Source organism: Poecilia formosa, unplaced genomic scaffold (genome assembly GCF_000485575.1).
Source record: "Poecilia formosa unplaced genomic scaffold, Poecilia_formosa-5.1.2 Scaffold526, whole genome shotgun sequence".
Classification (NCBI taxonomy): domain Eukaryota; kingdom Metazoa; phylum Chordata; class Actinopteri; order Cyprinodontiformes; family Poeciliidae; genus Poecilia; species Poecilia formosa.
In genome coordinates this window covers 218506-245939 of record NW_006800465.1, presented here as the reverse complement: position 1 = coordinate 245939, position 27434 = coordinate 218506, and the positions used below count along the sequence as shown (strand labels likewise).

At 38.3% G+C, this 27434-nt stretch overlaps 2 protein-coding genes across 3 annotated transcripts; both read left to right on the top strand.

The window, feature by feature from the left end:
• Positions 1-711: 711 nt before the first annotated feature.
• Positions 712-4820, top strand: ttll2 (tubulin tyrosine ligase-like family, member 2). The gene is made up of 4 exons (XM_016664902.1): positions 712-759; positions 1343-1516; positions 2217-3406; positions 4408-4820. Exons 1-4 carry the CDS (start codon positions 712-714, stop codon positions 4712-4714), a joined length of 1719 nt encoding a protein of 572 aa, XP_016520388.1. The 3' UTR covers positions 4715-4820.
• A 12886-nt stretch (positions 4821-17706) lies between these two features.
• On the top strand, positions 17707-22305 carry LOC103129227 (12-(S)-hydroxy-5,8,10,14-eicosatetraenoic acid receptor-like). Of its 2 annotated transcripts, XM_007540241.2 has the most exons (3): positions 17707-18764; positions 18868-19433; positions 19751-22305. In XM_007540241.2, the coding sequence occupies exons 2-3, from the start codon at positions 18873-18875 to the stop codon at positions 20219-20221; spliced, it is 1032 nt and encodes a 343-aa protein (XP_007540303.1). In that variant the 5' UTR covers positions 17707-18764; positions 18868-18872; the 3' UTR covers positions 20222-22305. The 2 variants fall into 2 exon arrangements, with proteins under 2 accessions (XP_007540303.1, XP_016520385.1); XM_016664899.1 differs by having other exon boundaries at positions 17707-19433.
• Positions 22306-27434: the final 5129 nt, after the last annotated feature.

The following is a 27434-nucleotide window of genomic DNA, read 5'->3' as shown; positions in this document are numbered from 1 at the left end:
CTCGCTGAAAGACAAGACCTCTGCATAAAAGGACAAAACTACTTTTATTCTGAGTACTTTATACAAAGGTAAGATAAAATTATCTGTTTTTACTTTGGAAATTAAAGGAAAATGTTTAATTTTTTTGGTCTAATTTAAATTTTTCATGTAACAAACAAGAATAACATCAAATCTGGAATAAGTCGATTCACTTTTAGCATAAATGATGCCTGTGCTGATTATCACTGTGTTTGTGAACATCAGTTTGAATTGCAGCAAATATTTTCAGCTAATGGATAATTGATGCACTCTCACCCTTCTCTCGCTGCTGATGGGTCAACAAAGTGTCGGGTTTGTTTGGCCGTCTCAGATTTACAACCGGAATGCTTCAGCTCACACAAGTACAAGCAGCCAGGCCGGGTTAAATGTTAACTGCATGTTTGTAAATGCTGAATGCAGCTGAACATTTATGAGAGCTTTAAAATGGTACCCAGAGGAACGTCTGCGCTGTTTATTTTTAACCCGACTACTTGCTAATAACTACCAGATGTTAAAATTCCAACAAATTCTTGATTTCAAGCCAAAGAAGGAGCATCTTTAGCTTACACTTTTTTAAATTATGGGCTTAAATATGTATATCTGAACAATCCTGCACTAAAAAAACATGTTTAATATGGGAGTGTGTCTAATGTTCTGAACTTAGCTGCTCCTTGCTGCAGTTCCTGAAGCTGCATGGCTGCGTCGCTGGTGTTCAGGCTGCATGACCGAGGTCCACAACTGGTAAGTATGATGGCTTATTAAGGCCACTGCAGATAGAAAAAAAAGAATGAGAAAATCTTTGAGAAAAATCTCAGGAATTCTGTGATTTATCTCAGAAAGTTTCAAGAAAAAACTCTGAAATTTCTGAGTGTGAAAAGTAGAAAATTTGCGAGAAAAATTCAAAAATTTGAAAGGTTTTGGAAATTTGAAAATTCTGAGATTAATCTCAGAAATCTTCTAAGAAGAAAGAAGAAAAGTATCCTGAGTTTGAAAAGTTGAACATTTCTGACTTCTGGAAAATTTGAGTTTTAAAAGTTGAGAATTTTTTACTTCAACTAAAAAAATTCTGACTTTTTTCTAGAAAAAAGGTCAGAAATGTTTGACTTCTCAAACTCAGAAATTTCCATATTTATTCTAAAATATTTCTGAGATTAATCTAAAATTTTCTTATTTTTTCTTGCAAATTTTCAGTTTTGCAGCTCAGACATGTTCTTGTTTTTACCTGAAAATTTGAGAGATTGAGATTATTATGAAAATTTATTGGATTTTATTGGAAATGTATTCCTTTTTTTCTGTTTACAATGGCCCTGACATGTTGTCGTAGGTGAGGGAAGTGCTCCTGGAACGAGGATGGAAAGAATATGACAAACGGAAACGCGAGGACAGAGACTGGAACCTTTACTGGAGGAGGTCAGAGTTTCACAGCTCAGAATATCACAGCCTGCTGCCATGGCAACGCCTCAATCACCATCCCAAAACTGCCGGCATCACGCGAAAGGTGATGCTTTGATATACAATTACTTTTATTTTGCATAGATAACATTTCCACATTTCCACTAATTCACCTGTAGGTCCTGTAGGTGTAATATTAAAGTGACCCAACAGAACCAACAGTCTTTCTATGGATACTCCTTCTGTACAACAGAATTATTGATACAAAAAGGGGAAAGACAATTATTGATACAAAAAGGGGAAAGTCAACTTACCATACTTAGTGTATGGTAAGTTGTTAACTTACCATACACAAACCACTTGCTACATTCTTGTTGATTGTGCAGGAGGCTCCACTTCTGCTTTTCAAAGATGTACAGCTATATAATTGTGCATCTGATTCTTATTTGGATTTAAAGTGACAGAGACCCTAAAACAGCTCAAAATAGGCAGAACTGGGGAGATTAAAATCTTATCTAAGAATGATTTTGTGCAAAAATAATTAAAAAAAGTAATGAACATATTTTGTTTAACCCACAGGTCTAATCTCACCTTTAACAATTTCATTATGAGTTTAATTGAAAGTGAAATAAAAACATGTTTTTATTTCTAAAATGTGTTTATTTGAAATATACCCAGATATAGAATTAATTAGCTTTACTAATTGCTTTTTTTACAAGCTGCTGTTTGTTTGAACAAAATTATAAAATGAAACAGAACAGAAATTATGAAAAACTAAATTATTCTCTCTTAACTTCTTTGGAAAGGACTCATTGGTACGCAACCTGAGGAGAATGAAGGCAACATTTGGTTCAGCTCTCTACAACTTCAGTCCGACAACCTTCATCCTTCCCAACGAATACACCAGTTTCCTGGCTGAATACAACAAACTGCTTCCTAACAGAGAAAGATCAGTTTGCTGGATTTGTAAACCCGTTGACCTCTCCAGAGGTCGAGGTATTTTCCTCTTCCGGGACATAAAAGACCTGGTCTACAACTGCTCTGTTGTGGTGCAGAGGTACATCAGCAACCCGCTGCTGATATCAGGGTACAAGTTTGACCTGAGGATTTATGTGTGTGTGAAAAGCTTCAATCCACTTACTGTTTACATCCACCAGGAGGCGCTGGTGCGCTTCGCCACAGAGAAATACAACCTGTCCTCTCTGTCTAACGTGTTCGCTCACCTCACCAACACCAGCATCAATAAGCGCGGTCCCTTCTATAAAGCCCAGAAAGGTCAGGTCGGTTCAGGGTGTAAGTGGACGATGAGCAAGTTCAGGTATTTCCTCCAGAACCAGAACATTAATGAGCCGTTTCTGTGGCAGAGGATTAACAACATCGTCACGCTGACGCTCCTCTCCATCACTCCGTCGGTACCGGACTGTCCGAACTGCGTGGAGCTTTTCGGCTTTGACATCCTCATTGATACTAAGTTCAAACCCTGGCTTCTGGAGGTCAACCACAGCCCCTCACTGACTCTGGACTGCCAGACCGACTTATCAGTGAAGAAGGGGCTGATCAGTGATCTGGTTGATTTGATGAATTACACACCTATTGATGGTCTAAGATACAAAGCTTATCAGACACAAAGAAATGTCCAAACTAGCTTCAATGCTAACATCTCAACACCTGTTCCTTCACTCCCCAAGTTGAAAGACAGCAACTTTCAACAGAAAAATGAAAAGTCCTCTAAACATGAAAAGACAAAAAGACACCTTCCACCCATTGAGACTTTACACTGGATACTCGGCTCATACTCAAAGACGAACGTGGTGAAAACAGGTCTTTCATCACGCCAGATGAAATATGCTCCTCAGGTTACAAACCGAGACGACGCTGAAACACAAGATGAAATGGAGAACGAGGTTTCCTCTTCGGTGCTCGGTACTCAGGGCAAAAGGTCAACATTCAGACCATCTACAGATTCCTGGAGGCTTCCAGATATCTACAGGTATACGTTTTTCTTCTTACTACTTCATACTTTGAGTACCAATAGCCAGACTTTCTCGTAATCTGCAGATTTATTGTCCTGGATTTCAAAATGTCGTTGGAAGTTTTTTGGGGGGACTTTGGCTGCTTTTAGGGCGTTTTCCAATCTGCTAGTCTGGTAGTTCACACTGCACTGCGTCAAACCCAACCTAATTGAAAAACCTGTTCCCCTCCTCACCTATGGGGGCGCTGCACCAAGAACCACTGAAGCAAATGACACTAAAACCTCAGTAGAAAACAAGAGCGCAACTTCCTTCTTCACAAAATGTAAACAAAAATGGAACAAATGTTAGCAGTTGTAGGATTTCTTTTTGTCTCTGCCTAAATAGCGCAACCCATTTCTTCTGATAGGGCTAGGCTAGCATATTTGTTTTGGTTGCATTTACCCAGAATAAGTAATAAGTACCAAATGAAAGAAGAAAGAAAGACAAGAAGTAAATGGAGGAAGGAAAAAATAAAAGGAAAGAAGGAAGAAAGGGAGTAAACAAATGTAGGAAGGAAGGAGGAAAGGAAGGGACGAAGGAAAAATAGAAATAAGGAGGGAAGGAAGAAATAAGTTCTAAAGGTAGGAAGAAAGAAAAGAAAGAATGAAGACTGACAAAAAGGGAGTTAAAGGAAAGGAGAATTGGCCTGCAGAGAACAAGTCTTAAACGAAGGAAAGAAAAATAAATGAAGAAAGGAAGGAGGATAAAAAAGGAAGTAAACAAAGAAAAAAAGAAGGATGGGAGGAAAACTACTATTCTAACTTGAGTCAAATTTATACTAATTATGAATAAAAAAATTTAAATATTAAAAGATTTCAGCCAAATTAAAGCAGAAAAACAACCCAATGAATAAGTAAAAGTAAATAATTGATCCTAGAAAAACTCACTCTTCCATATATAGATATAGTTCCATATATAACATTGTTCACTTGTTTATCACACTACGTCCAATAAAGTCAAACTCAACTCAAATGTTGCTTCACAGAAAACGTCAGAGGCTCCATGTTCAGGAAGTGAAGCCTCCGATTGGTCAACATGTTCCACCAATCAGAGCTGGAGGCTTCATTCGGACTTTCCCATTTAACCCGGCAACACTGAAGGCTTCCCGGGTTAAACTGGACGTCCCAGTCGTCTTACAGGAGCTGCAGAAGCTGACGGCTCGGGTGGCTTCAGGCCGACTGGAGGAAACGACAGGAGAGGGAGAGGAGGAGGATGAAGATTGCTTTGATTCACTGCTGTGGGGGCCAGAAGACCCCCCGCTGCTCAGTCAGTGGTTCAACACCAAAACATAAAAGATACCTGATCCAAGACACAGAAATGATCAGGTGGAGCTTTGGCAACACAAGCATTTCTGCAGAACTCTGACTTGTTTTTATTTAAACTACAGAAAGAAGGAAGGAAGGAAGGAAGGTAGGAGGGAAGGAAGGAAGGAAGGAAGGTAGGAGGGAAGGAAGGAAGGAAGGAACCCGCTGCTGATATCAGGGTACAACTTCTGGTTGTTCGGAAGGTTAGAAGGAACGAAGGAAATAAGTAAGAAAGTAAAAAAAAAATAAAATAAAACTCATCCAAGAAACAGAAATGATCAGATTAAGTAATTGGGAATATTAGATGAAATTTGCTTCAGTGAAACTCTTATGTTGTGTTTTTGTATGTTTTTTATTACATGTTATTAAACGACTAAAATGTTTTGATGAAACCAGGAAGAACACCAGGAGGTCAGCTGGTTCTTTTGTTTCCTCATTAATTATTCACAGGGTGCTTAAAGGCCTCTTAATGGGAAAAAGAAACAAACACAAAACCTCAACAATGAGATTATCAACTGGAACATGATGCACATAAAGAATCCATTAAGTAAATCCAGTTAGCATCTTCTATTTCCTGAATTTCATGTCATTTTAGTGCTTTAAAAATGTTCTCATCTATTTTCCAAAGCCCTGATTGATATTTATGAGGATCAGAGATTAAACTGAGAGCCAGAGGAGGGCAGCAAGTCTCACTTTCGACCGACTGATGAAGTTAGAGCAGAAAACAATTTCAGATGATTTACACTGAATCTGAGGGGGAAAATATCAGAGAAATTACAGTGGTTTGATAAAATCTCGTTAGCATCTAATTGACCTCTTGATGTAAAGTGAGAGTGTTTTGTGTCAAAGTTTCCACTTAGTAAATATTGATTTATACAGCTCGGTTATGAAACACAGAAGACTGGAGGAAGGGATTTAGGAGCATTTCTTCAGAAAGTGATGACATGAAAGGGAAGGAAATGTTTCAAAATAAAAGGAATAAAGAAAAGAAAATTTTATAAAACAGGGAGAAATGAAAGGAGTAAAAGAAGATAAAGGGAGGAATGAAGGAAGAAAGGAGATGAGAACAAGACAGAAAGGAGAAAGGAAGGAAGAAGGAAATACTGAAGGAGAAAACAGAAAAGGAAGGAATGAGTAAAGGTAGGAAGGAAAAATGAAATGAATGAAGGAAGAGGGGAGTGAACAAAGGAAGAAAGAAAAATGAATGAAGGAAAATGTGATGGACGAAGGAAGAAAGAAGAGGGAAAGAAAGGAAATAAGGAAGAACTAAGGAAAGAAGGAAGAAAGAAAACAAAGGACATAGTAAAGAACGAAGGAAGGAATGAAGTGTCAGGGTTCCGGTGTGCGTGTGAGTGTGAGTGATGCATCTGTTCCAGTGGTTCCCATTAGGCTCAAACTGGGAGTTTAACCCAGGCTGTCCACTTCAGACAGAGTGAAGCTGAACAAAATCAAATTCAAAAAGTCAGTGAAATCTTCCCGGAGGAAAAGCTCAAAAATGCTCCCTAGTGGCTGGTTGGTGGAACTACACAACTGTACATAGCTGTACATTACACAAAGTAAAATTTCTGCCTCCTTAGACTCTGATTTCTGTTTTTTTTCCATCTTTCGAAATCCTCCTCATCTTTCTAGCTGTTACTGGAAACACAATCTCCAACGGTTAAACGTCACCATTACACCTGAGGCATAACGACCTGATAGTTGTTTCCCAGAAGGAGGAAGGAATCCAGCCACGCTAAGCTGAAATTTACTGAAGAACAAACCCCCTGAGGCGTTAGGTGTCTAATAGTCGTCTCCTGTTGATGCGGTTGTTCGGAAAATAAACGAGATAAAAGGTCATTTACAGTTTGTGTAATGTACAGCTATGTACAGTTGTGTAGTTCCACCAACCAGCCACTAGGGAGCATTTTGAGCTTTTCCTCCGGGAAGATTTCACTGACTTTAAATCTTTTCTCTTGTCTGCTTGTACTTTCACACAGAGACAGAGTGGGAGTTGGTGTGTGTAAATGGAGCACAGAGTTACGCCATGATGGATTTACCCACCTTGTGACAGATGATACATGATATCATCTTCCAGTTTTGGTCAAAGTGAAATCTAATGTTGCGCCACTTCACAAAACAGGTCCATAACTGTACCTGTTTATATTTACACTAGGTAATAGGGTCATATCAATAAAAAAAAAAAAATACAAGAATAAAGTTAAAATAGTATGAGAATAAAGTCATAACTTTAAGAAAATAAAGTTGAAATAACAGGGGGATAAAGTCATAATAAATGAGAATAAAGTTATATTTCGAGAACAAATTCAGGATTACAAGAATAAAGTCAGAATATTATGAGAATAAAGTCATAAAAGAATAAAGTTTTTGTTTAAATCAAATAAAAAGAGAGAGAATATATATATATATATTTTTTTTTTTTTTTTTTTGAAAGATGCTCATCTCGTTTCCTTTCAGAACAAAATTACTTGGTTTCATGAAATTAATGTTTAAATGTAAATCTAACCTAAATTACTCTTTTTCTGTCTGGCTTATTTTAATTAGCTCTTGGGTGCCTGTTGGATCCTAAACAGCATTTCATTTAATGGATATTTACATCATTAAGTATCTGGCATCTGCCAGTAATCCCTCCTCTTCCTATGACACATTCTGGTGTTTAGGTTAAAAGTGGAGCTGCCAGTCATTCTCAATTTGACAGGCATTTAAGGGAATTATGGGACTTCAGGCTAGAACTTGTCCAAGTCGGTTCCCACAATAAAAAAAGAAATGCATACGAACTTGTCTCACATGTGCGCCAGTGGTAATAATCTTATTTTAACTACAACAAAGAATTTATTACATTTGAACCAATACATTTGTTAAAATGTTCTGTTTTTAATTTTAAAAAATTGAAATATCTACTCCATTTGAAAGTCTGAAGTGGGTCCAGAAAGTATCCATTCACTGCAAAAACACAAAATCTTACCAGGTATTTTATGTTCAGTTTCTAGTTTATTTTTAGTCAGTAATTCCTCAGTTCCTTACTGGCAGATTATTTCATTTATAACATTAATTAACAGATTATTAGTGAACTAATCTGCCAATGAAACTAGAACTGTTTCATCAATATTAAGAAATTATTTACTTAAAACAATCTTCTATATATGGCTGAAAAGTTTCTTGTCAGTTACTTTTGTCCTAAGATTTTTGTACTAGAAACTAGACAGAGTGCTTGGAAAGTTTTTGTGTTTTGCAGTGTTATTGAAACTCACAGCTCTGGAACACTGGTACCAGTTCTGACATGTCCATGAAGGGGTGGGCGGTGTGCTGACAGGAATCCTGAAAGGAGCTTTTCAGCAACACAGCAAAACAATCAGGCACGACTCCAACGCAGACACAGTCAGTGATGTGTAGCAGTTAAGAAAGAGTTCGTAAAACTTGTCTTTTAATAGGCCAGTGTGAGATTTATTGTTGTAAAACAGGTTTGTGGTTTCATTATCATCAGCTTAAGCTGTCTTGTAAAGTGGAAGGAAATATTTCTACATCTAATGGATGAGCAGAACTGGTTTTAGCACATTATTTTGAATAAACCCTGTGTAAAGATCAAACCTAGTCATCATCATAGGTTATTTCAACCTCTTAATATGTTTTGTTTAACTTACACTAACATTAAAATGATTTATGTCATGCTCATAATCAAAAAAGGTGGTCAACATGAAGATAAATTCAGCTTTGAATAGACTTTAAAATACTTCTGTCAGTTTATTCAGTCACTGAATGGCTTAGCACCAAAATACACTACAGACTTCTCGTATCAATCTTCCTCAAACACGAAGCAGCAGCATTCGGTTTTTATGCTGCTCCAATCTGGATCAAACTTCCAGAAAACTGCAAAAGTGCTGAAACACTGAGTTCCTATAAATCAAAATTAAAACCCATGTTTAGTAAGATTAATAATAACTGGAACTTCAATGCAAAAATACAAAATCTTTCCAAATATTTTTGTCTATTTTCTAGTGTAAATATCTTAGTTTTCTGGATACAAGACAAAACTAAGTTAAAAGTAACTAGCACTGAGGATTTCAAAGTCCAAATCTCTGAAGAGGAAGAGAAACTACCAGTGCCGGATAATCCACTTCTTGTTTTTGCCGTACTTCCTTTTGTTTTGCTAATCACTCGCCTACCTGTCTTTGTTTGCTGAATCAAGCCAGAAAGACAATCCCAAGAAGCAGTGGCGCAAAAAGTGGGTATGCAGCGCATGCAACGCATAGGGGCGCTGCACCAGAGGGGGCGTCAAATCGCAGTCTGGAGGGGGCGGCGCCCCGATGATGCCTTCACATACACTTCACCTCGCGCATATGTAAATGTAGCGAGTTTTACCTCTCACGTGTCTTCGGCTGGGGGGGGTTAAACATACGGTCGCTCATACGGGTAGAGCGACCGTATGTTTTCTACGCTCCTTCACCCTTACATACCTTCCTTGGGGGGTTGGGGGGGTTCCGATTTATGTTTTCGCATCCACCTGAATATTATGTAGTTGCGCCCCTGCTAAGAAGCTACGAACATGTTTTGATACTTGTCTGTCTTCTTGGTCCGACTCGTACTTCCTTCATCACACCTGGGGAGATGAAGGAAGATAAGAGCTTATATTACTAATACGAATAAGCAGTAGCACAACAGTGAGCAAATCCTGATAGTTATCCAACTTGCAAACAGTTAATAAGTGAGCAATCAAAACAAAACAGTTTTCTTTCTTTGTTCCCATACTGTGTTTGTAGGTTTGCTTTGGCACAACCTTGAATGGGTTTTTCAAGTTGTTCCAGATTTTACTTTTGTTTTCTGTCCAGAAGTTTTTGTGTGCAGTTCTATAGATTAAATTCAGGCCTGATTATTCCCTCAGTGCCACATTATACCAGTGTTTTGGTACAACTGCAGACATCAATGTTGCAATAGAACCTTATCACTGCACCGTCACCTCTGTGCTCTGTCAAATAGACTACAAGTGTGTGGCAGACGGGCTGAGATGTTCCCTCTTAATAATACTGAGATACTCCCAGCAAATCATGCAATGTTTTTGGAGTCAAGAAGTGAAGAAAAATGCAGGTATGTTAGATTAAAAATATTCATTTCATTGGCGAGAGTGTGATAAAGCTATCGTTATAATCTATAATACAACATTTGAAATATGTTTGTGTAAACCAAAGGTCTGCAACTTATGTTGAAGCAGGAATGCATCCAAAAGTCGCAGGACAGTGGCACTGGAGCTGCAAACCTCTGGTACAAACCAACTCAGGCTAACTGCAGTACATCCACAAAAACATGCATGCAGGCAACCTTGACACCATTACAACGCTTTTTTACCTATCATTTCCTACGCCTTGCATATGAAGCAAGAGGAGATTGGCACAGCATTGGCTTCTTGTGGTACAGATCTGCAGATTATCTTGTTTGCTCATAAGCTTCTCCGGAGACAAACATAGTAAACCAGTAAGAAAGCAAAAACAGGCAGCAACTGATAAAATGACAAGAAGGAAACTTAAATATTATCAGATGAAACCAAATAATCTGCTGCTAAAGCTCTGCTTGCAAGCCGTCAAACAACCGCAAAAGGTTTGAACTTGTAAAATCCCCCAAATTATCTGTGCTTCTTTTAGTTCCTTTACATTATCAGACTGACTTCCTGTTTTCAGAAACAGTTAATTCATCATCTAACTCACTTTAGGCAACATAAAAAACATCAAAAGCATAGTTCATCATGAAAGACATTAAAAGATTTAATGCCTCAGCAAAAGGCCTCCAGGAAAATCCAATAGTGGACATTCTTCACTGTTTAGAAAAAATACCTTCATAAAAACAAGAATTGAAAAATTCCCCAAAACTTTGGACATACTCTTCCAACCCAAATACCTCAATATACAAGAATGAACATTCACCATCCATCCATCCATCTTCTTGTCCCTAGTGGGGTGCTGGTGTCTACCTCCAGCAAACCTTTCGGGCGAGAGGCGGGATCACCCTGCCTCTCGCAGGGTGACGAGAATTGAACCCAGGACATTTGAATTTATTTGCCTTCTTTTGCTGAAACTTTTTCAGCATGTGTGAGATCACTAGGTGTATTTCTTCCTGTTGGAGAATTTCTTAGCTCTAAGCAATTATATCAAATGTTATGGCAGTGTATAAAGACCATTACAGATAGAAAAAAGAGCAAATTTCTGCCAAAACTCAGAAATATTTTAGAAAAAATAAATACATTTCTGAGCTTGAAGAGTTGAAAAGTGGCAAGAATAGTCAGAAATTTTTAAAGTAATCTCAAATTTTCTGAAAAAACAAACAAACAAACAAACAAACAAACAAAAAAACAAAAAAACATGAAAATTTCAATAGGTGAAATTTTGATTTTACTATTGTACAATTTCCTGAGTTTTAAAAGTTAATAATTTTCTGATTCTGAAACTCAGAAATTTCAAAGTTTTTTTCTAGAAAATCTCACAATTTGATTTTTTTTAGAAAGGTTTTGACATTTCAAGCTCAAATTTCCTAATTTTTTCTTTGCTTTTCCTTGCAAATTGTTAACTTTTAGAACTCAGAAATGTCCTTGTTCTTTTAGAAAATTTCTGAGATCATTGTAAAAATTTTAGTTTGTTGGCAGAAATGTATTTATTTTTTCCTATTTGCTCTAATATGCTTTCATAAATGTACAAAATATGTTTTTCTACATTTTGTAATGCTACACCTTTGGTAACTGTCCATGAGAGCCATTGTTTCGCAACTTTTAGATGCATCTTTGCTCCATCACACCTGAATGAAATAGATGAATAACCTCCAAAGTGGGTCATCAAATTCTGCACCAGTCTCATATTAAGTCATTGATTTGAATCAGGTGTGGTGAAACTAAATGCAACTGTGTGTCAGTTTTCATCTTTGTGCTGTTGGACAGCGAGGATTCAAAGACGAACCTCTAATATATGAAACTAAGGTAGAAGACAAACCCAATAAGAACCTGGCAAAGCTGAGCTCAAAATACACACAGGACATAAATGTAAAATATAATTACAATACAATGAATGGACAGCTCAAGCAAAAATTAAACTCTGGGATTAAAACATGAGGAGTTTAAAGTCAGGCCAAGATATTACAACACCCAGTTCTGTTTCATGGCAAACTGAGCTCAACTGGAAAGAATGAACTGTTTTAAAACCAGCTGAGAAAAGTCCAAAAATAACAGATTCAAGAATGTGTCCAACAGCAGCATAATCTCCAAGTGTTTCTGTATTCCAATGTTAACAAAATGATTCATAACTGATCGGAAACAGAAGTATCTTATATCGATTTTGGCCTTACTATTAGATTAGCTTCATCTTTTCTTCTTATCCTGGGGGAAGTAAGGGGAAAGATGAAGATTACGTGACGTGTCCCCAGCTTCTGAGAAGGTCATATACATTTTGAGGTCCTGATGCAATCTGTGTTCATTGATCAAACTGTAAAAGACTGGGTGTGCTGTGGTGGTGCAGGGGTTAAGCACAACACACATATGGAGGCCTTAGTCCTGAATGCAGCTGTCGCAGGTTTGATTCATGGCCTTGGCGACCTTTGCTGCATGTCTTCCCCTTTCTCTCATTACCCACTTTCCTGTCAATTAGCTATCAAATAAAGGCCACTAGACCCCAAAAAAGTAAAAGACTGAATGTCAGTTTCAGCATTTTTAAACCTTTAGTTATTTCAAAACCTGACCATTTCGAAACAACCTTCTACTGTTAGATAAAAACTTTAATTCAAAGCCTCTCCGTATGCTTCGTCCATCCATCGTCTATACCCGCTTATCCATGTGGGATCTAGTGGTTATTGGAGAGAGGCTAATGCTACATGCAGTTCTCATAGTATTGCTGATTTGATGATTAAATCTAAAGTAATGTGATTCCTTTGTTGTTAAATCGAAGATCCTAATGACTAATGAGTTGGGATTTTCAATGTAATCTTAAGGAGAATATACAGTAAACTGTGTTAGTGTCCGATCACCAATGGATCAAAAATGATTAAGTAATCATATGCCATTGAGACATCAAGTGTTTCAACAGATAATAGATAAGAATACAGCTGAGAAAAGGGAACTATAATCAGAGGCTTTGGGCTGGGAAAGTGAAGGTTCTTGAACAAGAATGCAAACCGAATGACATCATTTCTCATAAGCAACGGACGGGGGATTTGAAATAATCTACCCAAGCATCCAGCCCATAAAGGGAGTCTACAACCAATTAAAGACATCTGTCTATTAAACAAACTATATAAAGAAGTGAAGAAGGGGGAAGTGTGGCTGTTTCTTCCAGACGTCGACCCAAGATTAAGACAGACAAAGAACCTACAAGTTGAGCAAAGGAACCGGGGACATTACAAAAAGGATTCAACGCCTAAGCTCAAAAGACTTTTCTCATCAGCTGTGGCTCAATCTCCAAAAAAAAAAGGCAAATAACTTGGCAACTGAAGAGCCATCCATCCACTTGGAGGAAAAGAAGATCTGACCTGACTGAGGTATGAAGCCACTCCGTCTCCCAAGGTCTCCACTGAGACTCCTTCAGTTTCAGCAATAGGGAAAGAGGTTGGGTTGATTACTTTTATTACTCTTTGGTCTTGCTCATGGTGATTTTCTGAATGTTTGGCAGATTATGTCCTTCACATTTGAGGTACACCTATGATAATAATTATTGACATCTCCATTCTTTGTAAGTTGGAAAACTTTAAAAATTGGTGATATATCAAATACCTAGGCTGCACAGTGGTGCAGTTGGTAGAGCTGTTGCCTTGCAGCAAGAAGGTTCTGGGTTCAATTCCCAGCCCTGGTCTTTCTGCATGGAGTTGGCATGTTCTCCCTGTGCATGTGTGGGTTTTCTCTGGCTTCCTCCCACAGTCCAAAAACATGACTGTCAGGTTAATTGACCTCTCCAAATTGCCCCTAGGTGTGAGTATGTGTGTGCATGGTTGTGTGTCTCTGTGTTGCCGTGCATCAGACTGGCAACCTGTCCAGGGTGACCTCGCCTGGAATGATACCTGGAGATGGGCACCAGCAACCCTCCCAACCCCACTCAGGGACAAGGGTGTAAAGAAAATGGATGGATCAATCAAATACCTATTTTCTTTACTGCATGTCATAATAATGCCTCACAGAAATGATGAAAATCACTAACTTTGTTTCTCATCATAAGGGGGACAGTAGGATTGAGAGTCTTAACACCCTCCACACAGAGTGTAAGCTATAAAATACCATTGCTAATGAAGCAGCGACTGCTGTACCCAGTATTATTGGAAAGTTGAGTGGAAAACGTTGCAAAAATGGTAAACAAACAACAGAGGTAACTGGAACTTTCAGAGGCTTGTTCATTCAAGACGCTGAAGTAGATTCACAAGGTGTGAACTGAGGATGGAGTCTGAATCAGAAGGATTTTAACTGGGCTAAAAGGAAAAAGGAGTGGATTGTTGCTCAGTGCTCTAAAATCCTCTTCAGGCAGAAGGAAATGTGTTTCATTTAAAAACTAATGATCCAGTGCCTATGGGAGTTGAATATGATATTGAGGTTTAGAGAAAAGTTTCCACAGTCAATATTGATTTTCTCATCTTATCGAAGCTTTGGATTCAGTCAGGAAATTCGCTGGGAGTGTTGTTGATATAATTACCCTCCAATGTATGTCCAAGTGGGAATCATAGAGGCAGAAGATGGGATGCAGGTCTGTGAGCTTGGGAAACTGGTGACACTGGGAGGATGGGTTATCTTCATCCTCAGTGCAGCCACTGCTGCTACCAGTAGTTCCTGCTGTGGAATGCATGGGAACTGCACGGCGTTTCGGAGGTGTTAAGGCTCGACTTGTGTTTGGCACTCTGTGACAAGACGCAGCTGTGGTTCCAGCATGATGCTGAACTCTGACCGAGTTGGGCCTGCGTTTTTTCCGGGTCTCGACCTGCTGCTTGTGTGGAGAAGGAGCTGTGTTTTTGTTTCATCAGGGCCTGCAGATTGAATTTCCATGTTCAAGGTTGGGAATGTGTTGCTTCAATGCCTGAAAATTAACAATAACTTCCTGATTTCTCCAGGCAGGCTCAGTGGGAAACACTGTAGTCCAGTTAAGGGATGTACTGTCAAAATAAAGACAGTATTCTATTTTCAAAAAATTAGTGCTTCTTTAAAAAACACAAATAAAAGGCAATACAACGCAAGTGGCAATGAAAACAATGATCAAATTAGACTCAAAACTCACCTGGTCAGATTGTAACTGAATGCCAGGTGACACGTTTCACAGCAGTTATTAGAATCCATAACGCAATTCTGACAACTGTCCTTACGGATTTCATCTGTTTTTGCATTTGACACCTAAGATGTTCATATCGGAGATAACCTGGGTACATTCAAAATATAATTTTAAAAGGCTGATTTTACGGCCAACATTATCTCTATATGAAAGAGATAATGTTGCAAGTCTGCTTCTGAATGGCTGAAAAGGATAAAACCAGAATTTTACAAGGTCTAGTCAAAGTCCAGACTTCAATCTAACCCTTAAACATGTCATTTATAAATCCCTCTGGTACTATGTTAACTTTTGATAAATACAAATAAGCAGCGTTTATTGCATTGGTTTGGCGTGGAGTGCTTGAACAGAACACCAAACTTTTGTTATTGAATTTAATGACCTGATTTAATGATTTATCGAGCAGTTTAGACATTTGTAGCTGCCTTTGATTGTCAGTGATGATCATTTCCAACTAATGAGTTGTCTGAGACAAAAGTCCTTAATGAATCATTTATGAGCAGCAGAAGATGAGTGTTGAACAAATTTGAAAGGAGTCGTTTGATAAAAATCTTCTTGCACTGAACAACAATGAATCAGCTGCTTATAAAAAATCTGAGGGTCAAGCAGTGATGAGTGTCTGGGACACTGTTTGTTCATCTGACTCACAGGTATTCACCTCTCTAGTAATCCATCAGTGTGACGGTTTCTCCAGACACTAAAGGCTGGATAATAATGGTGTTATGTAAACAGTAGTGTCAATGTTGAGCTCCCATTATGTAAGCTAATGCTATACTGGAAAACAAACTGGACGTGTGAAGCAAAGGCCAGTGTCCTGTTTCCTGTGGCATCTTATTTTTAAACACAGAAACAGACCATCATAGATATTTAAAAAAAGTAGTCGTGCTCACATTTGTTATGTGAAAAAAAAGTTAGACTTTTTGTTATTAGCAGACGGTTGTGGTCTCTCTATTACAACATTGGTACTGAAACTTTGCAACATTTATAGCTATGCAGTGTTGTTGATGCAATTTTACCAAAACTGGGATGTTACTAACATTGTGAGATTAACAGCATCATAATCCAGTAGATTATTCATCCGTTCATCCATTGTCTGTAACTGCTTGGCCGGGATTCAAACCCAGGACCTCCTTACTGCAAGCAGTGATGGATAAAGTAAACAAAGGATTTACTCAAGTAAAAATAGCACTACAACATATTTTTACTCAAGTAAAAGTAAAAAGTAGTCGTACAAGAAATTCCTCAAGTAAGGGTAAAACAGTATTTGGGCAAAAAGGCGACTCAAGTACTGAATAACTGATCAAAACATCAATTATTTAATATTTAAAAATATCAAGACATGTTGAAATTTTGGTGTTTTAAAGATCAAATGAAAATAATTCACATAGATAACATAATTACAAAATAAAATCAGGCAAAAGATTTTTTTTTTCAAAGTAAAGCTTGTGAAACTTCATTATAAACTACAGGTGTGCATCCGGTTCTGGAGGAATTTTAGTTAAAACAAGCTTGTTCTTCATTCAGGGAAGTTACTCACAGTGGGCTGAGTAACCAGAAATTTTACTCAAGTTTAAAAAAATGCTTACCTGAGTAAAAGTAAAAAGTGCAGTGTAGTAAAAGTACTCCAAAAAAGTAGTTTTTTTCCTAAAGTGTTACTGAAGTAAATCTAACTACTTGCTACCAAAAAGAGTGCTGGCTAAATTATTTAATTCAATTCAGTTTGTTTTTATTGCACCAATTCACAACACATGTTGTCTCAAAGCACCTTTAAGAAGAAAAGAAAAGTCAGTTCAATCCAATCATACGCAACAAATAACATGCTAGTGTGTTCATGCTTTTAGTTTGCTGTTCTGCTTCTTTGATAGCTTTGTAAAATTAATGAAATATTAATGTTAGGATAATCTTTTAATCTGTATATGTTGTCAGTTAGATTAAATGTTGGTTAATGTGGGAGAAATGATGAAGGTGGAACAGGAGAAATCCTGCAACAGCAAAACTTATCAACCTCGTGAGAGACGGCCCGGTTCAAAGTGAGAGGAGTCGCCTGAAGAAAGAGTTATAGCAGCAAGGAGCTTTACTCCGAGTGCTAGTGATGTCACGGCTGGGCTTCACTGCCTGAGAACAGCAGTCTGATTGTTTATGTTCTCAGCTGGCTGCATATTTTTCTCATCCCCAATAAAGCTCTATTAAATGTTCCACTGGGTTAAATAATCAGAGTTTAAACTCTGCAGATTCCACGTTGGTGCTCTTCAGTAACAGGATTAAGAGTTCAGTGTGGTATTTCTAGGAATCGTTTATTCTACATAAACTCTTGGTCATTTATTGGTGAATTTTCTTCATAAACCACAGAAAAAAAACCTGCTTTTATTGTTTAGTTCCAAATCCTCTATTTACTGTCAACTGGTTTTCCCTTCAACTCTGGGATTTGTAAACAAATTCGTGTTCTCCCTCCTTCTATGCTTTGTGACAGCACAGAAAGTTGTGATGTTCTTCAACGACGGTTTAATAAAAGTTGTGTATGACTGTGTGAAATTTAGCTGAACAGACACAGTTGGCAGCACTGTTGCCTTGCAGCAATCCTAGCCTGAGGTCTTTCTATATGGAGTACTCTAGCTTGCTCTAAAAGTCCAAAGCAGACTGGTCTTTCTAAATGACTGTCTGTCTCTGTGAGGATGTCCACTGTCCTGCAGAAGGTAAAGTCTACAGTCTTCCTTTCAGCCAACTTTCAATGACTAGAAAGTTGAAGATGAATTTCAGCTTCTCAATCTATAATATTTAGCTATGTTTCATGAAAAACATCTATGAATAGGCAAATTCTCCACAAATACTGAGCTGTGAGTAGGCTGGGTTATCTGTATTGAGTTTTTAAAGTTGTCCGTTCTGTCCTGTATCAAGTTTGCCTGAGTAAGAATCAACTCAAATGGAGTCTAAAAGTAATTTTCAAATTAGCCTGAAACAGGAAACATGTTTTTGCCAGCCTGTTGCAGGCTGGCAAAAGATGATTAATACCAACATTATTACTAGAATTAAAGAAACAAAGATTTGGGTATGTCCACACTATCTGGAGTGATTTAATCATCTAAATTTCACCTTTAGGTCCGGGAAGAGGCCCCACTCTGAACCAGACCTTGACCTCATATTTCAATCTGCAACATTGTCTGGACTTATTGCTGGGATAGAAGAGACGTTCAAAGCATGCAGACTTTGAGGCCCAAAGGCAACCCTCCATTTCTTATGCATTAAAGAAATGTGAATTAAAGAAGTGACATGCTCTGCTGGAAGGTGAAATGCTTTTTTTCTGCTCCAGCTGGCTTTCAAATTAGGTCAAGTTAACGTGTCTTGACACGACTCCTACTTCGACTTGTCAAAGCTTCACAAGTTTCCAGTTGGGCATTCAGGAATCCAAGCACTGTGAAGTTTGGTTTTATATGCAACCAGGTTTTGTTTAGCCCCTCTAACAGAAGCAGAACTATGAATGTTTTTTAAGATTTCGCAAACTGGTCCAGAAGTGGAAAAGCAGCTGATGACTCACCTCCTCAGGCAATAAGGAGGAGCCACAGATTCAGGAGAGAGCAAAAACTCAGAGGGAATGCTGCTCATTTGACCTGAACTACTGCGAGAAAGGCTTCCAGCGCAGATCCTGTCGCACAGAGCAGGACAGACACTTTTTAAAACACAATTTTTTACACACACCAGGACTGAAACCAGAGCGCTGAAGAATAACAAAGGCAAAGAAGAAACTTGTTCAATAGGATTTGTCTGTTGTTTGGAGGGTAAGGTTTGATCTACCAGCTGATCTCAACATTTATGGAACAATTTGTTCTTCAGTTTTAGGGAATAACAGTTCTTATAATTCTGCTACCTTTTCATTTGCAGACCTAATGATGTCGCTTTCAACTACTGCACCAAACAACATCACTGACTGTCAGGCTCATAACCCGGTTCTGTATAAGTTCTACGCAGCTGTGATGATTGTGATTTTTATCTTGGCTTTGCCTCTGAACGCATCGGTCCTCCACCTCTTCATATTCAAGCTCAAGTTCTGGAAATCCAACAGCAACATCATTTTCCTCTTCAACGTGGTGCTGGCTGACATTCTGCTGCTTATCTGTTTACCAATCAAGATTCATAACTTCATTAATGAACAAAGGAGGAGTGAGGAAAACTTCATCTGCAAAGGGATGCTGTTTATGTTGTTTTTAAATCGTGGCGCCAGCATCGCATTCCTAACGGTGACCTCTATCGATCGATATTATAACGTGGTGCATCCAGGCAGAAAAAACCTCCTGAAGGCTCTGAAGAAATCTCCCTACATCTCGATATTCATCTGGGTGTTGCTTCTGCCTCTCACCATTCCCACCATGATGAGGAACTTTGACTGCTGCAACAGCCTCGACAACGATAACACGACTAACACGGACAATAAGACGTCTTGGGAGGCGGTAAGGCTCTTTTTGCATCACCAGTGTGAAATGGGAAAAACATAGAAAATGTGATTCATAAAAGGTATATGAAATCTTATATTGAAACTCTTTTGCAACCAGTTTAACTCCTTTATAGGAAAAAGAGTCACAGCTTATGACAGTATTTCAATTATTTACTCTGAACAGATTAGAAAATAAGGAAATGAGTTAATCATTTGGTTGAAAGTCTTGGAAAAGACTATCAAGCTACTGGCTGATTTTTTTAATGAACATTCTGTTGGGTTGTTGGTGTTTATGACAATCTCAGTTTGTTTTTCGTTTTATTACTTTTCCAGAAAACTGAGAACATAGTCAGAGAGGCAGTTTTCTTCACCCAGATCCTCATTCCCTTCATCATCCTGGTCTACTGCACCGTTCGCATCGTCAATCGACTGAAGAAGAAAACCGTTGGGGATAAGACGAAGCTAAGGAGAGCGGTCCTCCTCGTGACCGCCGTCATGGTGGTTTTCTCCTTCTGTTTCCTGCCGTGCACCATCGCCAGGATGGTGCTGCTGTTCTTTAGGGTCAAAGGCCATGCGTATTATAAGGAATATCACGAGCTTAAGGCAGAAGCAGTATTTGACGGCCTCATGGTCCTCTCCTACCTGGACTGTCTGCTGGATCCGGTGGTTTACTGCTTCTGTAGCACCAAGTTTAAAGCACTTTATGTCTCCAAGTACTTATCTTTTTGCGTTAAAGAAACCCCGGAGCAAATCAGCAGCTCAACGGGAAACACAACACAACCAGAGCGCAACAAAGTCATTTAAAGAAGTGACTTCAAGTTCTGCTGGGTGTTTATGAGCCGATAGCTGCTGTGCAGCAACCAGACTGACTGTGCCTCGGATATGAGGCCCAAAGGAGGCTTTATGTTAAATCATGCTTTGAAAACCAAAAACATGAGGAATATTTAAATTCATTTTGTATCCTAGATGTAAAAAGAAGTGCCAATGTGGTTGTAACTCTAGATTTAAAGCTTCTACTAATGTTGACTTAAGAAGTTCAGTAAGATTTTTTATTGTTTTTATATTGTCAGTACTTTTTCAAGAGATTTGCGAGTAAAGTATGCACATCTGTTTTTATTTTCTTCTTGGACTGTGAGATGAGTTGCAAAACTCTTTCCCGCTGTCAGATAAAGTGTTGAGAGAATATTTTTATCCTGAAAATCTAAAGGCAAGGGTGCTTTGAGTAGCAACCATACTTATGCAATGTGGCTGTAGTGACTGTTTTAGTTGCTAAAGAAAAGAATTTTGTAATCAAAGTTAAGTTTGTTATCTACCTCTCTTTCTGACATTTACATTCATTTATATGAGATTTGAAGGTTACTTTGTGATTTTGCTGGGATCTGCTTCACTGTTTTATTTTTGCAGATTTCAACATAAGCACAAAACATGACTAAACTTTCCTGAATTACAGCAGAAGTAATGACTCTTCCTTCTTACCTAGAAAGGTCACGTATCCCCTGTGACTGAGTAAGCCCACCTGAATAAACCATCATTTGAATGATATCATTTTTAGTAATACAGGTGAGAAATGATGAGTAAGTTGCTTTGTGTCTGTTTAAAAATAGACTAAAACTCCTATAGATAATCTGTAATCTGCTGTGTCTGGCGCTGATATCCATGAGTCACAGCCTTTATGGAATATTCCTCAACTTTCTTCCCAGGATAAACTTTCAACCTCAGGGTCGAAACATGAATCAACCGGCAACAGTTTTAATCCCTTAAGGTCACACCTGCACTCTTAGACTGGGGAACCATAAAAAGAGTAAATATTGGCAAAGAGTCAGATAGTTTCTCCTAATCAACAGTTTGCTGGTATGTGATACTATCCCAAGGTCTATAAGCACATAAAATGTCAACACCATGGAGGCGTGTCTTGTTTACTTCCTCACCTGCCCCATTTCATCCGGATGATAAATGGGGCTTTAACTGCATGCTGGGATTAACTAGAGAATCAGTTAATCACACTTTTCACCTTTGTACTGTGCTTGCTAAAATATATCTACCTAATAATAATTACACTCAAACAGGCACTTTTATACCTTAAACCTGATTTTAATGTAGGGCAGATTTCTAGTGATTGGTGTAATGTTACTTTGATAGCATCCAGGGTCGGAAATTGGGCAAGATCTGGGCTTTATTATTATTGTGGACGTGATAGATTGCATGTACGAATTCCCCATAAAGCTGTGGGAGTGTGTGCTATGATGCGTCTTGCAGCCCCACTCAAGGTTGTAGGACAAAGACTTAACCCTGTAAGTCCAGGACAGGTGCCCAGCTCACTTACACATAGGAGCAGGTGACAGGTGCTTCGTAAACGTTCTGTTAATACATTTGACTTAACATCTATCTCTCCCACTTATATTGATGCGATAGGTGTGCTGAGAGGTGTTTCGGATCAATACAAATTATCTGATGAAATTGCAGCAGGTTTTGAGAATCTACCTGTCATATCAGCATTATTTCCTGTGATGCCAAATAAAAATGTAGATATGATTAATTATGTCCATTATAATGTTTTAAGGTTAACCAACCTGACTAGGGACGCTGTTGAAGGCTTGAAGGACCAGTTGGCCCCCACTTCTTTAACGACGATCAAAAATAGGATGGCACTGGACAAGCTCCTAGCTAAAAATGGAGGAGTATTCTATACGTTTTCTGAGGTTTGCTACATACTGTGTTTATTCCAAATAATACAGCCCCTGATGGCTCTGTGACTAAAGCTTTAGAAGATTTGAAGATTTTGAGTAAAACTATGCATGAGAACTCAGATATAGAGCTTTGGAACCTACATCACTGCGTATGACGTTTACGTCTCACGCGGTCGCTCGGCGCCATCTTTCCAGCCCACAGACCAAAACAAACAATCAAAACCACAATAGTCAACTAAAATCACAATAAGAAACTTAATCAGTCATAGCTAAATGTTCTGTACCATATCAGCCTCAGGAGAAGAATGAGGATGAAGATTCGCTGATTTCTGGTTCTAACGGGTTTGCAGTTCCTCTCCTGACCCATTCTGTCTATCATACAGCAGCACACTGCGCCGCGACGGACACGTTTTATTTGTTGATCGATGTACACAGTATCCATCCTAACTGAAATTGTTCAGCTTATAATGCGCGTCTTTTCACTCGTGTCTGTATTTTTGAAAGCGCTTTTGCTTCTAAGGACATGGAATCGGGTAGAGGACGTTTTAGAAAGACCCGGGTTGATAGCAGCTCACCACGGCTGCGTAGCGCGTAGGGCTAGAAAGGCCACTGAGTTCAGGCCAGTAAATCAGGAAAATCTTGTTTCAAAGAGCAAGACTGAAGGAACTCTGCTCTCGCATCGTTTAGTAAAGGAACAGCTGCTCCCTTATATTTTAACAGGTGGCGAGGAAGCTTACAACTTCAAAAGAAAGTTCAGGATGGCTTCCAGTTGGATAAGCAGAGCTCCTCCTTAATGCATATATTAAAGAGAAAAACACGCCTTTTCTATAAAAGTTTATACACAAGAGTAACGACTCAAAATGCTGTTTGCATCTGCATGAGCCATCTCCAAAGACGTCTTTGCCTTTTCTTATTTTTTGTATTTTTCCATCTTTTACTAGTTTTTGTCCACTTCCCTCAGGTAATTGATGTTTTGTTTGTGCTTTGAGTTTCTGATGTTTTGTGATGTGCTGCTGTGGTGATTGTATGCATCTGTTTGAATAAATTCTGGTTATGTATGGCAGTGATACCTCTGTGTGGTCTCGGTTTTGTGCACAGCATTATTGAATCCGGGCAGAAGAGAGAATATAACGAGTCAAAAGATTTAATATTTTTTATTCTCCTAACGAAGTGCAGCCCAAAGCACAGATGGGCCATGACTTCCAGACCAGCAAAAATATATTGATACTGTTGACCAATGTACAAGATAAATATTTATCAACAAAATTGCTGCTGCCGGGATCTATGAGACAGATAATGGACTATATGAATAAGCTGTCTTCAACGTTGTTTGTGAACTCGTTCTTTCAGTTTGCTATTGTAATGCTAATTAAGGCTAGGCGCCTGACTACGGCCAAATATGATAATAGGTGGTCAGAAAGGTTCAGCTGTGGAGCCCGTGTGTGAATAAAACACCATCAGACAGGAAGTAAGTTCAAGTTATTGTATTCAAGCTTACATTTTTGCATATATTTAGGAAGGTATTCAATATTACTATTATTTATAGTAATAGTGATTTTCTATGAGTATAACCAAAAGACAAAACAAGAAAAAAAAACAACAACAACAAAACAATGAACCCTGATGACACCCAAGAGTTTTTTCCTATTTTAAGTCTGTTCTTGAATCCAGGGTGATTAATGGTCCATCAATCAATAATCTGACTGGTTTTAGTCCATGATCCAGGGCAATATGTCCAGAATGAATAAAGTAGTTTGGTTCAATTAAGTCCTACCGCAAAGCTGCGGTGATCCGGTAGCTCGCCATCCTGGGTTGAAACGGGGTGGAAAAAAAGACCTGACCTAAACAAGGTCATAAATAAAAATAAAAACAAATTAGCATTCACATTTAAACAGGGTTAAACTGTTATCCAAAATAGCTAAACATTCAAAAATTAAAAAAAATTATAGCTATATTCCATAGAGTATTTCTCAGGAATCATTCAAATGAATTTCAAGTTAAAGATCACATTAATGTAACAGATCCAAATAAAGTTACAGATCAATGTTACAGGTCAAATTAAAGTTAATTTCAAGTTATATCTAAGTTTGACAGTCAATTAAACTTAATTGACTTCAGTACTGTTTCAATAAACAATTAATTGTTTTTCTTTTTTTGTTTTGTTTTGTTGCGCAACTCCAAAGAAATTAACCAATTCCAGAATTCTATAGGCCGTCAACAAAATCAATGAAAAGTAGCTAAAGTGATAACATTAACCGGTTCACACAGAGCAGCTTTAACATCTTCAGTTAGATAATCACTTTTCACATGGTTTCCTGTCCTTTGTAAGAGCAGTTTTCTTTTAGGTTACTTATCTATTGTGTGCATCTTTTGAACTGCTTCCCTTTGTCACTGTGGTAAAGTTTTCATGCAACTCGTAAAATGATGATTTCTTTTATAATTTGTTTTCTGGAAGTTTAAATATTTTCCATCCACACAGGTAGATAATTGGCATTACCCATGACCAACTATAACATTTGTTGCCTCTGTCGTCTAGGGGGCGGTATGGGGGGGAAAAGTGATGACAGTTCTAGGGGCCTTGACCAACAGGGGGTCCTCCACAATTTAATTATTTATTTTTTGTTCATAGAAATAAAAATAAAAAATCGGGACCCCTGTCAATTAGCAGTAAAAATGTAATGTTCACACTCCCAGATCAAAAAACACACATCCATATTTGCTCAACACCCCACCCCTCCCTTATCTGCGTTAAATGGTTAGTTCCTGCTTGGTGCGCTTGAGAGTGGCGCTGTTAGCAACAGTCAGTGGAAGACGTGAACAATTGTGGCTGTTGCTATGCTGCTAAGAAAAGTTAGAAAATCAGGTTTTCAAAAAAAAAAATAGAGAGGAGAGAGAGAAAAAAGCAAGTGTGTCAATTTATAACCCAGTTTTTCTCCAAGAGAGGTGGGTAGACTGTGTGAGATCATCAACCATTTAGCATAATTAGCTTAGCTACAGACTACTGTTTGCCTCCATTTCACTAGCATTTAATGAATTAAGGAAAAAAATACCAACATATTCATATATTTAACTTGTCCCTTGTACCTTTTACCACTTCACAGATGAGTCAATCGTCAGCAGCTCTAACCCACGTCCCTCCTGACCTGTTCTCTCCTGAGTGAAATTAAAGCTGCAGTATGTCACTTTTATATAAATATTATATTTTTTAAAACTGTCATTATGTTGTGACAGTATGGTATGAGAGGTAATCTGTGGAAAATCTATTTCCTCTGCTTTCTCCCACTGCTCTCTAGAAACAACCAGTCAGTGGCAGGAGAGTTTTCGTGCTGTCAATCACAATCTCATGTGGTACTGCTCATCCTTCCTCCCCCTTGATTTGTGTCGTGCTGCAGCTAGCATAGCACAGAGCTGTGCAGATTCAAACTATGAATGCTCAGTTTAGTTAGCACAGCTACCAATGACGGCAGATAAACAGTTTTTTGTACTGATAAGTTGTTTCTCCACCATTAGCACATTTAGCAGTGAGTGAATAAAGTTGATTGGCAGCGCTAAGACCCTCCTCCTGGTTCTGATTGGTTGTTTTAGTCAGAACGGTGCATTACTTTAACCAGTAATAGTAATTCAGGAAGGAGATAGAGGATATTGATTGTTTTCACATTTTATCTGTCTCATAAACTACTATGACATGGTGACAGCTTTAACAAATATGGAGAAAACATTTTTTATTAAAGTTATGTGCTGCATCTTGGATAAAATGCAACTACATAGCATTTTTTGAGTAGTCTGGATTGTTTTATGTATATTTTGCACATTCCTTTTGACTGTTGCTCATGGGGAGAGACATTTCAGTAATCTAAAACTAATAGAAAAAGTTTAAACAACCTACTTGCATACTGGATGTGGACTATTTGATGTTAAATTCATGAGCAGTAAATACTGTGCTAATTATCAGTATTGAACCAAAGAAAGCAAGGCAGATGCAAGCCTTTAAAATTGTGATGCTTTTTATGGGTCAAATAGACTCATAAAATTGTAACAGCAGCTGCGCAGGGGGGCCCAAACAAATTTTGTCAGGGGGCCCACTATTCCTGGCCGCATCCCTGCTGGCATCACACTGGCCAGTGGGTGCAAGACAGAACATGCATACACTCTGTGTGTGTGTGTAAATCCTTCCTCTGTCTCAGTGGGTGTGGTGGAAACAGAATAATTTCTCTGAGTAAACACAACTAAACACATTCAGTGTAAAGTTATCTGGCTCTGGAATGCAGCTGACAGACATTACTCGTCCAATCAAACCCCTGAAAATCACAGTTTGAATGATCGTCACTCACTGTTTGCTATAAACAGAATGTGAGAATTTTTTTGAAGGATTGTCTTTATTCTAGCTAATCCATCCATGCAGTTAACCACAGGAAAAGTAGACCCCTCCTTGCCTGTGGTGGCGCTACACCAAGAACTACTGAAGGAACCATTAGTGCTCTTCAGTAACAAGATTAAGAGTTCAGTGTGGTATTTCTAGGAATCGCTCATTCTACATAAACTCTTGGTCATTTATTGGTGAATTTTCTTCATAAACCACAGAAAAAAACCCTGCTTTTATTGTTTAGTTCCAGATCCTCTATCATCGACTGGTTTCTGCTTCAACTCTGGGATTTATAAATAGATTCCTTCTATGCATAGTCACCCCCTTTTGCTTTCAATTGTGACAGCACAGAAAGTTGTGATGTTCTTCAACGACGGTTTAATAAAAGTTGTGTATGACTGTGTGAAATTTAGCTGAACAGACACAGTTGGCAGCACTGTTGCCTTGCAGCAATCCTAGCCTGAGGTCTTTCTATATGGAGTACTCTAGCTTTCTCTAAAAGTCCAAAGCAGACTGGTCTTTCTAAATGATTGTCTGTCTCTGTGAGGATGTCCACTGTCCTGCAGAAGGTAAAGTCTACAGTCTTCCTTTCAGCCAACTTTCAATGACTAGAAAGTTGAAGATGAATTTCAGCTTCTCAATCTATAATATTTAGCTATGTTTCATGAAAAACATCTATGAATAGGCAAATTCTCCACAAATACTGAGCTGTGAGTAGGCTGGGTTATCTGTATTAAGTTTTTAAAGTTGTCCGTTCTGTCCTGTATCAAGTTTGCCTGAGTAAGAATCAACTCAAATGGAGTCTTAAAAGTAATTTTCAAATTAGCCTGAAACAGGAAACATGTTTTTGCCAGCCTGTTTTAGGCTGGCAAAAGATGATTAATACCAACATTATTACTAGAATTAAAGAAACAAAGATTTGGGTATGTCCACACTATCTGGAGTGATTTAATCATCTAAATTTCAC